The sequence below is a fragment of the Peromyscus leucopus genome, chromosome 4, assembly GCF_004664715.2.
Source record: "Peromyscus leucopus breed LL Stock chromosome 4, UCI_PerLeu_2.1, whole genome shotgun sequence".
NCBI lineage: Eukaryota > Metazoa > Chordata > Mammalia > Rodentia > Cricetidae > Peromyscus > Peromyscus leucopus.
The window spans coordinates 147,376,129-147,389,326 of NC_051066.1; the positions used below are offsets into that span (position 1 = coordinate 147,376,129).

The following is a 13,198-nucleotide window of genomic DNA, read 5'->3' on the forward strand; positions in this document are numbered from 1 at the left end:
ATGAATATCAAAGCCCCAGGACGCTAGCATCCTGGCCCTTCTCTCCTCCTCCACTATGCTAGCTCCCAGGCTGTTCTAGATTCAGCTAGCTCACTTCCCTCCACAGCAGCTCTGCTTTCTAGTTATGGCAAGTTTGTTTATTCTACCCGACCCGCAATTCTCTCTCTCCGCTATTTTTTTCTGCTCCCAAGAAATAGTCCTAGCCACTCTGCTTTTTCTCTCTGCTCTGGATTCATTCAGATGCTTCTGGCTGTTCTTATCTACAATAAAAACCTCCCCAATCATGGACCGGACATTTCGGTGTTGGTGTTTTTTTTTGTTTGTTTGTTTTGTTCTGTTTCTTAACTGCACTCTAGCTTACAGGGTGCTTGGAGCTTTTCCCTTTTTTCCCTAAAAAGAACTCAATTCTTATAAAGCCCATGCTTTGCTAATAGCCTCACTACAGGAGAAATTGGGGAACCTTAGGCAATCAGGCATCAAGTACTCAGTCCAAAGGCAAGTCAAGGGGAGGGTGTCGCTAACGCTTGAGCCACCAGAGGCCGCCCGAGAGGCGCCTCTTCGGTTTCTGGCTTCCATAGCTGCGCGCCACAGTACCACGTGACCCACGTCGCTCAGCGCCTCACGCCCCCCACTCCCCGCCGCTTCCGGTAGGGGCGGAAAGCGGAAGTGTGGGAGGGTTTGCGGGGCGGGCTTCGGGAGGATGGAGTATTGAGGCGGTCTGGGCGGCTGCCGGCAGCGCCATGGAGACCGTGCAGCTGAGGAACCCGCCGCGCAGGTGAGGGGCCGTAGGCTGAGAGGAGGAGGATTGGGTGGGGAGGGATGGCGCGAATTTGCTGAGCGGAGACACCTGTGTGCAAGCACCGGGCGGAGAGGGACCCGCGAGATAGGCGACCCGGCTGCAGGAGCACCTGCTGAGTGAGGGAGCCTCCGCTGGCCGGGATAGAAAATGGGTTTGGTTAGAGGGAGCACTCTCCGTGGGGCACTCCGCCGAGCAACGTGGGACAAGTTAGGGCGACACCTGCTGAGGCCGGGGAAAACTCCCCAAGAAGAGACTCGAGGACTTAGGGGCCAATGCCGAGGGCGGTTGAAGGCGAACCTGTTTGGGATGAGCGAGGACTACTCGCTGAGAGGGTCCTGAGTCCCACAGACCATGCGGTGGGGAAAGGTCTGTTGCATTGCTTCTGGGGCAGAAGTTGGTAGAAAAATTTGTTGGAGGCATCATAGCTAGGTGGTCCTGTCCAAAGTCATGGCTCCTACCTGCCTTACCGTGGAAGTACCAGTTTCGTGGGTCTAATAATGGAGAAAAGGTCGTGGAGGAGAGTTTCCAAGGGTGTTCTGGGTGTCATCCCCATGTGGGAATGATGATCGTGGTGGTGGTGGTGAAGGCTTCTGTTGCTGATGTCCTGAGTGCCTGCCTAATTTTCTTCATAATCCTCCTCAGCCTTCCAAAACCCAAAGTTGGGACATAGATAAGGAAAGAAAATACCGGAGGATGGCCAAGCTGAGGTCCAATAAATAGTGTAGACACAGTAGATCCAGCCAGACTGTGTCCTTTTAAAATTCTGTTTCAATACTATCAGCTCCAGATTCGAAAAGTCTCTGGAATTGTTTTGGGCGAAGAAGGACTGACTCTAGGAAGTCTGGACTGGTTGATGTTGTGTTGGACCACTCCCCCTCACCTGGAGAAAAGAGCGCAGAGCCCGAGGGAGTCATACTTCTCTCAGATGCAGCTAAAAACTTCGGTTTCACAGAGAAGACATTTGACTTCCTGTAGCAGAATGAGCACTGAAATAGGAAGTGTTCAGAATAAGGGAGTGCCCGCAACTGAGAGGGGAAGGGAGGGGGTGAAGGAAGGGGGTGAAGGGAGGGGATTGAAAGCCTGGGCAGCACTCTTGGGGGTTGGTGGAAGTACACAAACATGGAATAAAACCAGTAGCTTGTTAGTGTGGTGTGCTGAGCCTGTGGTAGCAATGATCATTCATTACATCCAGAGAGTGCTTACAGGGTGCCAGGCACTGTTTTAATTGCTTTCCATCTCGCCTGTTCAGCCATCTGAAATTGCTGGTGTCTGGCCACTTTTGGACTTGTAAAAATGGTACTTTGAGATGGTCCAACTTACTGACTCACTGACCTTCAGAACTGTCACATAAGGAGGATATCCTTGCATCCCTGTTTCACAGATGATAAAGCCAGGGCACAGAGAGGCAGGTCGTTTGTTAACTGCTCCATAACTAGTAAGAGGCAGAGTTGGAATTTTAGTGTCTGGTGATCTAGTCCAAAGCCTTGCTCTTAAAATTTCCCTACTCTTGACATCTCTCTGGAAGTTACCTGCTATGCTGGGTCTTTGTATAAGTGCATCTTAGCAGATAGTTACCGTGTGTGTGCAGTCAGTAACCACCAGATTTTTTCTTTCTCTTTGCTTCTTTTCCCAAAACCTTCATTTGATCAAAATGAGAATTGGGAATGTGAGTTTGGTGGTTTCTGGCAGGGTTTTTTGTTTGTTTTGGATTTTTTAGTTTTTAGTTTTTCAAGACAGGGTTTCTCTGTGTAACAACCCAGGCTGTCCTGGAATTTGCTTGGTAGATCAGGCTGGCCTCGAACTCACAGAGATCCGAGTGCCTCTGCCTCCCGAGTGCTGGGATTGAAGGTGTGTGCCGCCACTGTCCAGTTTACCTTTTGGATTTTAAGAACTGTAATAAAGTGCAAGGGAAGAGCATTGCAGGACCGAATTGTTGGATGATTGGTGCTGTCTTGTTCCCTGTAACTAGTGGGCTGCTGGGTCTTGGTATCATCAGTATTAACTGGCTTGAGTGGCCGGAAGAAGTACCACACCGGATGGTGTAAACAACAGAAATTAACTTTATTTGCCTTTCTGGAGGCTGGAAGTTTAAGTGTCTTTGGCTTACAAATGGCCATCTTTCTTTTACTTCTTTATGTGGTCCTTGTTCATATCTGTTCCTGCCCTCACCCTGCTGAAAGTCACCTATCTCCAGACACAATCTCGAGTTCTGACGTTCTTTGAGTCTTAATGTCTGTGTGAAGGTTTGGGCATAGTCAATTTAGTTAACTTTTGTTTGAGACAGGGTCTCACACTGTAGCTCAGGCTGGCCTCAGACTCAGTGTAGTCCAGCTGCCTCAGCCTCCTGAGTGCCAGGCAGGAGCCATTGGACCTGACAACTTTGTTATTAAAATGTTTCAGTTTATCTTTTATATTTCATGTAATTGGTAAAATTCTGTTAGAGGGATACATTTGCATAAAAATGGACCTTTGAGAGCTCTGACATGGGGTGGATGCTTGAGAATTAGCCAGATCTCAGCCACCACATCATAACATTTCTTGTATTTGGAAAGGTACAGATGTCTTCTTGAGAGATTCGGGTTGTGTGCTGCCCAGCAGTCTCGGTGCAGGAAATACTCTTTGTATTCATGAGCTTGACATTCGTGTGTGTGACTCAGTGACTGATGATGGATGGTGTCTTGCAAGAGTTAGTGATTTTAAAACGTGAGTTGCCGTTGGGTAATGGTGTAGTAGAAGGCTGAGGGTGCATTCCTGGGATGCTGGCCATTCTTGTGTCGGCTGACTTAGGGTAGGGACATCACCAACATTTGGTGTGTGTAATTGTATTTTTTGGACAGGCCTGTTCATTATGAGCAAGTAAAAACTGGAGTGGGATGTCACCTCTGAGTGAACTTCATGCTGCAGTTCACCAAAGTCAGACCATTTGGGTAATAGTTCTCATCCATGAAGACTCAGTCACTTAGCAGATGTTTCATAGAAGTTTTGTGTGTTGATAACCAGTTAGCATTTTAGATGAAATTTTATTTTGATGAGTCAAGTGTGGTGGTGCATTTCTTTAATCCCAGCATTTTGGAAGGCAGAGGTAGATGAAACTCTGAGCTTGAAACCAACCTGGTCTACAGAGCCAGTTCCAGGATGGCCAGGGCTTCAGAGAAAACCCTGTCTCAAAAGAGAAAAAGAAAGAAATTCTGTTCTGAGAACACAGGATACATAGATTGCTACTCAAGGTTATGCGATTGCCACCCTACATTGGCTGATCCATTTAGCAAATAGTTTCTAGCCATCTCTTGGTTATTTGGCACCAGAGATAATAACGCTTCTCTAAGTTTAAAGTGTTTTAAAAATTCTAGTCACAAAGCGAAACTCCCACATAGATTGTTTAAAGTTTGTCCGAGTGTTATCGACTCTTGCAACTGTCTCTTAGGGCCAAGGCAGTTTCCTTTGTTATTCTGTGGTCTCTGAAATAGCCACGTTGGCTTTTGTTAAACTATAAGAGTCAACACTCGAAAGAGAATCAGATCTCCTTTATATAAGCTGTATATAAGAGTTTATTCTTGATGAATGAGGTATTGTCCATTGTTTATACAGCTATGATTGGGGATTTTACCAAAAACCCTGGCATATGAGCTGTTGGCTTCAATTTCTGAGATTGTAGAAATATCACTTCTGAAGTTTAAGAGGAGTTTCATTTCAGCCCTTTTGTTTTGAAGCTGGGAGTTTTTATGAAGTCATTGGGATTTCAGTTTTAGAATCTTCAAATGTCAGTGTAGTCTTTTGTAGCTCTTCAAGTCAAGGTATTAACTTTCTGTGGTTCTCCATTTCTCTATGGAATTCTCCAAGACTGCCCCTTTGAGGTCAGGGCTCGTTGGTAGTTATACTTCATGTGGTCAGGCTTTCTTTACCCTTAATTTTATTTTTTCTATTTTTTTTAAAAAAGTCATTTCTTTTTAAGAATTGGTATTGTTTGGTGGGTTCAAGCCTTTTTTCTGCACAAGAAATTTACAGTGTGACTACTTCCATATTTTACCATTTCCTGAGCTGTCTTTTCTTTGTTGTCTTTTGTAGCTTCAGGAAACCATTGTGTAGAACACACACACACACACACACACACACACACACACGCACACACACACACACACACTTTTGTGTAGAATACACACACACACACTTTTGTGTAGAACACACACACACACACACTTTTGTGCAGAACACGAACACACACACACACACACAAGCACGCACACACACGCACTCGACAGCAAACTCTTTACGCCTGTTACTTTGTTTTATTAGGGGTCTCAGAGTTTTAAATTTGAAATGTTGCTTTTTAACCTCTCCAGTTTATTGTGGTTGTCTAGCATGGCTGCAGAGTTTGAGCCGCATGAAAGTCATAAGTGACCCTTTTGGTTCTTGGCTCTAGTGAAAGGTGCATGCCTGATCCCGGCGGGAGGGGCTCACTGAGACTGTTTAATTTCTCTGCCGTCAAGTCAGTTTGCACTTTTGGGTCTGTATAAATGTCTGCTTTCTACTTCCTGTTTCTGTGTCACCTGTAGAAGCGAGCTGGATAGACGGGATGACCAAAGCTTTGCCAATAGAAGGAAAAGGTCAGCTAGTTCATTTAGGCTTAAATATACAGCCTTACATTTAAACATCTGTTTTGAAGAGATAGCTGTGCCATTTAAATTCATAGAAATAATTTACCTAATGTGTGGCTCTGCACTCTAACATTTCATCTCATGATACTTTATTTTTCATAAGTTTTCCAACCATAGAGAACTTGGCCCCTCTTAAGGTAGCCTGATCCGCTATAGGGCAGCTTTTCTCATTAGAAAATTCATACATGTGTTGAACTGAAATTTGATTCCTGGCAGCTCTTCATGTTCTATGTGCTCATCGGGTGACCCAGCAAAAGTATAATCCCTCCTTAAAGAGAGCTAGGGATGGTGGTGAACACCTATAATCCGAGCACTTGAGAGGCTGAGGCAAGAGGATTGTAAGTTTGATGTCAATTTGGGTTACAATAGTGAGAGCCTGTCTTAAAAAAAAACTCTTATCTTTACTAATAGTTACTAGTAGAGAAAGTAGACTTTGTAGAGCAATTCCTAGAATTGTATTTGTAAAATAAACAATGTACTTTATTTTTTAATTGCAAGTAAGACATATTTTGTGTTTATATTTCTTCATCCACAGGCAGCTGAAAAAGTTGGATGAAGATAGTTTAACTAAACAACCAGAAGAAGTGTTTGATGTCTTAGAGAAACTCGGAGAAGGGTGAGTATAGTTAGAATGTGTATAGATCAGCGGGTCCCAGTCCTCCTCCTGGCACAGTAGCTGAGGGATGTGAGCCTCTCATGGTGTAAAAGTCAAGCCTGCACAAAAGAAAGAACGCCGTGTACAGCATCGTTCCAGGTGGTGTGGGAGGTACATTCCTGCTTGCAGTGCCTCGTCAGTCTTCAGCCTATCACTAAACTTAGTGATTTATCAGTTATTTCCAGTCTTTTTAATATTAAGGCTTTTATTGTTTTCTCTTACAGAATCTGTGATGTGTGTGATTTTATGTAGTTAACAGAAATGCTTGTTAGATTATAATTCATTAAGGTTTTAAAAAGTCAGCCAGGATGGTGGCCCACACCTTTAATCCCAGCATTTAAGAGGCAGAGGCATGTGGATCTTTGTGAGTTGGAGGCCATTCTGGTCTATGTAGCAAGTTCCAGGCCAGCTTATATAGTGAGACCCTGTCCAAAAAAAAAAAAAAAAAAAAAAAAGAAAGAAAGACATAGGCAATTTTATATGCTGATCAGGATTTCTGACTAGTATGTAAAAATTAGGAAATTCAATGTTTTTGTTGCAGCTTTGTGAAAAATAGCAAATAAACTGAGAGCTGTTGATATCTTCTTAGGAGAACCACCATCTGAGGTTGGGAAACTGAGCTTCTTAAAGGACCTATTTCCAGTGGAGGTCCTGAAATGCTGCTGCAGTGACTGCAGTAATAGATGATGGCTGTGATTGATTTTCATTGATGCGGGAGGGCATGGCATCAGAGTTTCTTCTTTTGGTTTTTCAAGACAGGGTTTCTTTGAATAGCTCTGGCTGTCCTAGAACTCAGATAGACCAGGCTGGCCTCGAACTCACAGAGATCCGCCTGCTTCTGCCTCCTGAGTGCTGGGATTGAAGGTGTGCACCACCACACCCGGCTGCATCAGATTTCTTATACTTCTACATATCCTTTCAATTTAATTCTGTGTATTTATTGCTTCTTCTGTAATGATCAGTACATTAAAATACTAGGGATACCTTAAGTGTTTAGCTTTTGAATAGGTAATAAATTCATATGATTCAGAGATAGTTAATGCATACGTAAACAGGCATTGTCGTATATGAAATTTTAGTCCCTTCAGAATACCTCTGACTAATGACTGACTGACTGTGCTTTTTTCTTTTTCTGTGGTGGTAGGGATTGAACCCAGGGTCATACACAGACACGCTAGGCTGTGCTCTGCTTGAGCGAAGCCTCCCCTTCCCTCCCTGTTGGAGAGTTGAGTGTTGTTATGTTTAAACACAGATCTGTGCTAATGACAAGTGCAGTTCTGGCTTCCATGGAATAGATTTTCACGCCTCCTTGTTGAAAACATCAGTCTTCAACTTTCTGTTAGTTGAAAAATTACTCTTTGGGATCCATCAAAGAAATCGAGCAGAGGAAGGAAGGAAAAGAACATGAATTGTGATGTCCCAGGACAAGCCCAAGATGGTGGAAGACTGCCCGTTGAATGACATCATTAAAGGTATGAGGTAGCGACAGTCTCTCTGTATCTCTTGTCTGGGATCTGTAGCTTTAGCTTGCTTGGCATTCTTGCTGTTCTCCTGAAGGCGATTAGTCCATGCCCCTTAATCTAACAATGTTTATAGGTAGTTTTTGGAATATGATATAAGTGGTGGACATATATGTAACTAACTTTTTTTTTTTCATTTTTAATAAAAGCATGTTAGAGTAGTAAAGAACCCACGCACTGAGGTCACACAGACCCTGGTTCAAAGCCTCGGTATCCTATTTATAGCATAACAGATGAGCTTGTATTTTCGACCCTCACAACCTTCATCCACAAAGTAGGGATAATAGCAATATCTGTTAAATGGTGTCGTGGAAAGTACTGCATGAAGTAACAGATGTTAAGTGTGAGGTACAGTGAGTGTCAGGAACTGAATGCTCAGTGAGACCAACCATTATTTTTGAGTGTATCAGCTGAAGCATTTTTCAGACCTTATGTCACATCAAAGCTAAATCTTAAGTCTTAAAGTACAGTTAGGTGTTCTTAGCGGGGCCTGCTTGCTGTGCCTGATTTAGGAAATACCGAAATTATAGGCAGAAAATGTCAGAAAGATAATGTGGGGAAGAAAACAAGCTAACTATGTTGTTTTTTAATTGTGTTTAGATCCGGACGTCTTCAGCAGAGAACTTGGGAATTTCCCTCTAAAGATCCTTCCTCCTGCTGTCATCTCATTGAACTTTTGAGTGACACCACAGACACTTGGATTTTTGTCGTCCTGACTTAGTAAATCTGGGCAGTTTGATGGAGCTGGCATGACCCTAAAGGAAGACCTTCCTTACCTGTGCTTCTCTAATGCGGACGCCACACTACCTTCAGATGTCCCTTCGGTGAAGGCTTTGAAGCCACTGGACTTGGCTTGTTCTCAAAGCGAGCTTGTGCTGAAGAACCGTATTGGGTCCTGGAGCTGTGGTCATGCAGTTTTGAAGAAATCATGTGGCTCTGTGGCAGGGCAGTCACAACTTGAACCGAGATGAGTGGAGAGCATCTGGAATGTTTAGAACGGAGCCTAGTGTCCATTTGCTTTTGTTACTTCCAAGTTTTACACGTTGGCTCTTTTAGTTTTTTTTTTTTTTCTTTTTGCAGTATTAGATCCTCATGTGCTTTAGGCAAGTGCTCTATCACTGAGCTACATTCCCAGCCTTCATTGAAGCTTTTATCATAATAACAACTTATTCCCATAGTTCCCTAGCTAATGAGTGGAGTGAGACCTGTTTGTGTTGGCGCAGATACTGTTTATTTCCATGTTTTTGTTTTTTTCATTCATCCATACTTTGATGGTTTTGTGAAACAGCTACTTCATTATGTTGGGTTAACATTGTAGGAATCAGGTCTTAAGGGACTTGCCTGTGTGCGGATTATTAGCTACTTTATTGCTTTGACGGAATACCTTCTGGAAACAACTGCAGAAAGGAGGAAACTGCCTCCATTTGAGAGCGTCTAGTCCAACTTGGTGGAAAAAGTGTGGTGGCAGGCACAGCTTGCAGCGTGCCAGGGGAGCCTAAGGCAACTGGGGCACTAGGCAGAGGGAGTTCCGAGGTAGGGTATAAACCTCAAGGCTCACCCGGTACCAGCTCACTTCCTCCAGCTTGGTACCACCTTACAAAGGTCCACAGCCTTCTGAAATATCATCATCTTCTGGGGACCAAGGGTCCAATCACATGAGCCTGTTAGGGACATCTCAGTTCCAAACCATAACCTTGGATGTGATTGTCAAAGCCCAACTCCTTCAGATTGTGATCGCTATGGTGTGTGGGGTCATGAGTCTTTGCTCCTTGATCACCTGCTCTGTTGGAGTTCCTTTGCTATCAGGAGAAGGTAGGGGGTAGGGATTTTATTTTGGTCATGATTACAAAACAAGTCCACTGGGAAGACTTGCTTTTCATTCCTGATGCATAAGAATAATGAGTAAAAATTTTATTAAATATTTAATCGTAGGGCAAAGGCATTAGCTTATTTGGTGAATCAACTCCTATTTATAGTAAAATTATGGAATGTTAAAACATGGAAAGCTGTGGAGAGCTTATCTATGAAGAATATTGCTCTCATGAAAGCAGACTTTCAGAAGCAGTAGATGTGGGAAACTACAGTACTAGTGCTGAGGGAAAGAAAATTTCGCACCCAGCAAACTCATTCCAGCATGAAGATATTTTTGCGCATACGGGGTCTAGTGTTTCAGAAAGGCCTTCGGATGGCAGTAACAACACCTGCTAGCAGTGGCCAACTATGATGATGTAGTGACAAGCTAATCCATCTCCCAGAAGTGGATAGTTGACTTGCTAATGGTCAGTCTGGGCAGCTCTTACAGTCACAAGATGGTTATATTAGTTTCAAGTGTCATCCCTGTTGACAGTAACCAAAGCCAGGAGGAAAGTGACAGGTGAAAATGGACAGCCCTATGTGTTTGTCTTCCCGGGAAGAAAGACTTCAGAATTCTAGCCATACAGTGACTGGATCGAGGTTAGATTTTTGCTGCTGGTTCAGTTTCCCCAAGGACTAACACCTGCTATCCTAATTGAGAGTTACTTCAGCAAGGAACAGAGGGCAGTGGCTGGGTCTTCCACGGATGCTCAGCAGTTGGCTTTCTGTGGTAAAACAGTGTTTGAAACTCTTTGAGTGTCTTCTTACTCCTTTTTAAGTGTAAGGGATTCAGATAGAACTTTATATGTGCTCTACATTCATAGATATTTCTTTTTTTAAAAAGTTTTAAAAATCTATTTTGACATTAAGATAATTCCTTTTTTGCAGTGTGAATGCTCTGTTATTTTGACATCTTAGGTCACAGTCTTTATTTTGATTTTCTTTTCACCAAGATAGTATGTAGAAACAGGTGTGTTTGGGAAATTTATTCTTTTAGGTTTTTGAGACAAGGTTTCTCTGTATAGCCCTGTCTGACCTGAAAGTTCTGTTCCTCTGTAGACCAGACTGGCCTTTAACTCACAGAGATCCACCTGCCTCTGCCTCTCAGGTGTTGGGTTAAACGTGTGTGCCACCACTACCTGGCATGTTTGGGAAATTTAAAAAGATGATTTTCTCATATTTCACTGAGAGCTGCCCTGGACATTAATGGAAAAACAAAAAACAAACAAAAAACTGTAAGATTCTGGTGGGATCTCACTTGAGCACCATAACTGTCTTGGAAGGGAGTTTGTATTTTTTATTTTATTTATTTATTTATTTTTGTGTCATCTTGTGAATAAGACAACCAAGGCACAAGAGAGCTAACTCATGTGTTTATAACAATGGGGACGCAGTCTTCCATCTTTAGATTCTAAACCTAATGTTCTCGCAGCACCCAGATTGAATGAACATAGAACCTTGGTTTTGATAAGGAGCTTTTCAGGGAAGATGAAGCAGAAGGCAGAAAGATTTGCATATGCACTGTTCTTCGGACACTATCATGAAGGAGGCTTAGGTCTTAACGAGTCTCCATATTTTAAACATTGCAGCATGTGAGAGGAACAAGGACGGGAAGACTAATAGAGTGGCTGTAGGAAAACAGACACACGTGTTGTGTTGTTGTGGAGAGGAAACAGCATTATGTTCAGTCTACATGGGTTCACATTGTAAGCTCATCACTTAGGTGACCTTGGGTAAATCACATGACCTCTAAACTTTTAATTTTTACGTCTAAAATAATCACCTCTTTGTCTTTAAAAAATTTTTTATTATCAAAGAATAGGCCCAGATGTATTTTTCTAGCAGATATCAGGGATGGTGGATGGAAACTACTACAGTAATTTGAAAATCATAGTTTAGACCTGATAACTCTTTGGGTGCTAGGGATTAAACCCAGGGCCTTGTTCATGCTAGATAAGTGCTCTACCACTGAGCGACACCCTGGTTCCCAAATGTGAAGTTTTAGGGTGCCATCTTCTCCCCCAGGTATTTGAGCCATGTCAGTTTTGCAAATGTAACTAAGCTTGTAAGCATTAGGCGCTTGGGATAGAAAGTAGGCTTGTGGGTTGATTGTGCTAACCTGGTTTTCCGTCTGGGTGCTCTGGCTTTATAAAGCATCTCCTTCCCCAACTGCAGGTCTTATGGCAGTGTGTACAAGGCTATTCATAAAGAGACTGGCCAGATTGTTGCTATCAAGCAAGTGCCCGTGGAGTCAGACCTGCAGGAGATAATCAAAGAGATCTCCATAATGCAGCAGTGTGACAGGTAAGGGCATCCTCTGACAGAACGCGCTTCTGTGTTTGCTCTGATCACATGCTTTGACACCTACAGATGGACTTGCTGAGGCGTTTGCAGAGGGCGAGGTCGGTGGATAACTGCGTACTTTCTGAAAAATGAGAAAGCATGTATGTTTTCCTAGATACACAGTTTCTATTTTTGCATTTTCCCTTTCCTCAGTTAGCTCTTAGAGATGAGGAAGAAGAGGCAGACAGTGTCGCCTTCTTTCTTTCTTCCTTTCTTCTTACTTGCTTGCTCTTTCTTTTGAGAAAACTGAGAGATAGCTGAGATAATTCAAATACCTTTTAGCCCCAGAAACTGTAGACTGTCAGATAATTCAAATATCTTTTAGCCCCAGAAACTGTAGAATATCAGATTGGTCTATAAAAAGGGACTATTTGTTTAGGTATTCACTGTTATTTTTATTCTTGTCAAGAGTTTTTAAGTGTTTTAATTTTGAGGAACTAAGATTTGTCAAAAGCTATAAGCAGGAAGTTGGCCCCAAAGTCAGCCACAGAAGAGCACGTGATCTGCCGTGAAGTTCCATGACAACATGAGCTGGTCACTGATGGAGCGGGCATACCCAGCGCTCTTTAGATGGGACAGACAGACAAGTAAGGTGAAGGGCAGGCCTAGGTCCAGGGGTTGGAAGTGAGGGTGAAGAAGTTTTGCACTTGAGACTGCATCCGTGGCCGTGTTGGTGAGAAAGTTTACTAATCCCTGTTTGTCAGGCTTCAGCGGTAGATTGTGGCGGGGCAAAGGGTCTTGTTATTTTGCAGGGACCTTGAATCTCCCCAACCTTGAAGTACAGCTGCCGCTCATCTTCTATTGTATTTTCCTTTTTGTGGTTATTGTCCACTATACAAAAACCTCCATTTTTTTTTTTTCCTGGCTGGATTGGCCAGAATTAAGTTAGCAGTTTTTCTTTTTCTCTATATGATTTACTTTAATCAAACTCGTTTTAATTGGCAAATTGTATATAAACAGAGTATGGAAAATGCTTCTAACTAAAGAGTTTTTTTTTTTTTAAGATTTATTTATTTTTACTTTTTTATGTGTATGCTTGCATGTATGTATGTGGACCACATGAAGACTGTGGAGGCCAGAAGATGGTATCAAATCCCCTGGAACTGGAATTATAGACAGTTGTGAGCTGTCATATGGGTGCTGGAACCTGAACCTGGGTCCTCTGTAAGAGTACCGTGTGCTAGGAAGTGATGTTTTGAAGATCCTTCTGGGTTAAGCCTTCTAATAAAAAAAAAAAAAAAAAAAGACAGACAGGGCAGAGTCCTCATGCTCTGGGAGTTTTGTTTGTTTGCTTCTTTGTTTTGTTTCTTTGTCACTGTCTTTTGAGTAAGGGCAGGGTTTAGGGGACCTGTGCCTGGTTTGCTAGAAAAAG

General features: G+C 42.9%; 1 protein-coding gene across 2 annotated transcripts in view; it reads left to right on the forward strand.

Moving 5' to 3' along the window:
- Positions 1-665: 665 nt before the first annotated feature.
- The window catches only part of Stk4 (serine/threonine kinase 4), a 99,685-nt gene continuing 87,152 nt past the window's right edge, over positions 666-13,198 (forward strand). The window contains exons 1-3 of one of the 2 annotated variants that reach the window (XM_028868445.2): positions 666-775; positions 5,990-6,070; positions 11,659-11,787. In XM_028868445.2, the coding sequence (XP_028724278.1) occupies positions 741-775; positions 5,990-6,070; positions 11,659-11,787 (245 nt within the window). In that variant the 5' untranslated portion in view covers positions 666-740. Of the gene's footprint in view, positions 776-5,989; positions 6,071-11,658; positions 11,788-11,974; positions 12,414-13,198 lie in introns of those variants that run through there. The other variant, XM_037205530.1, reaches the window with a different exon arrangement.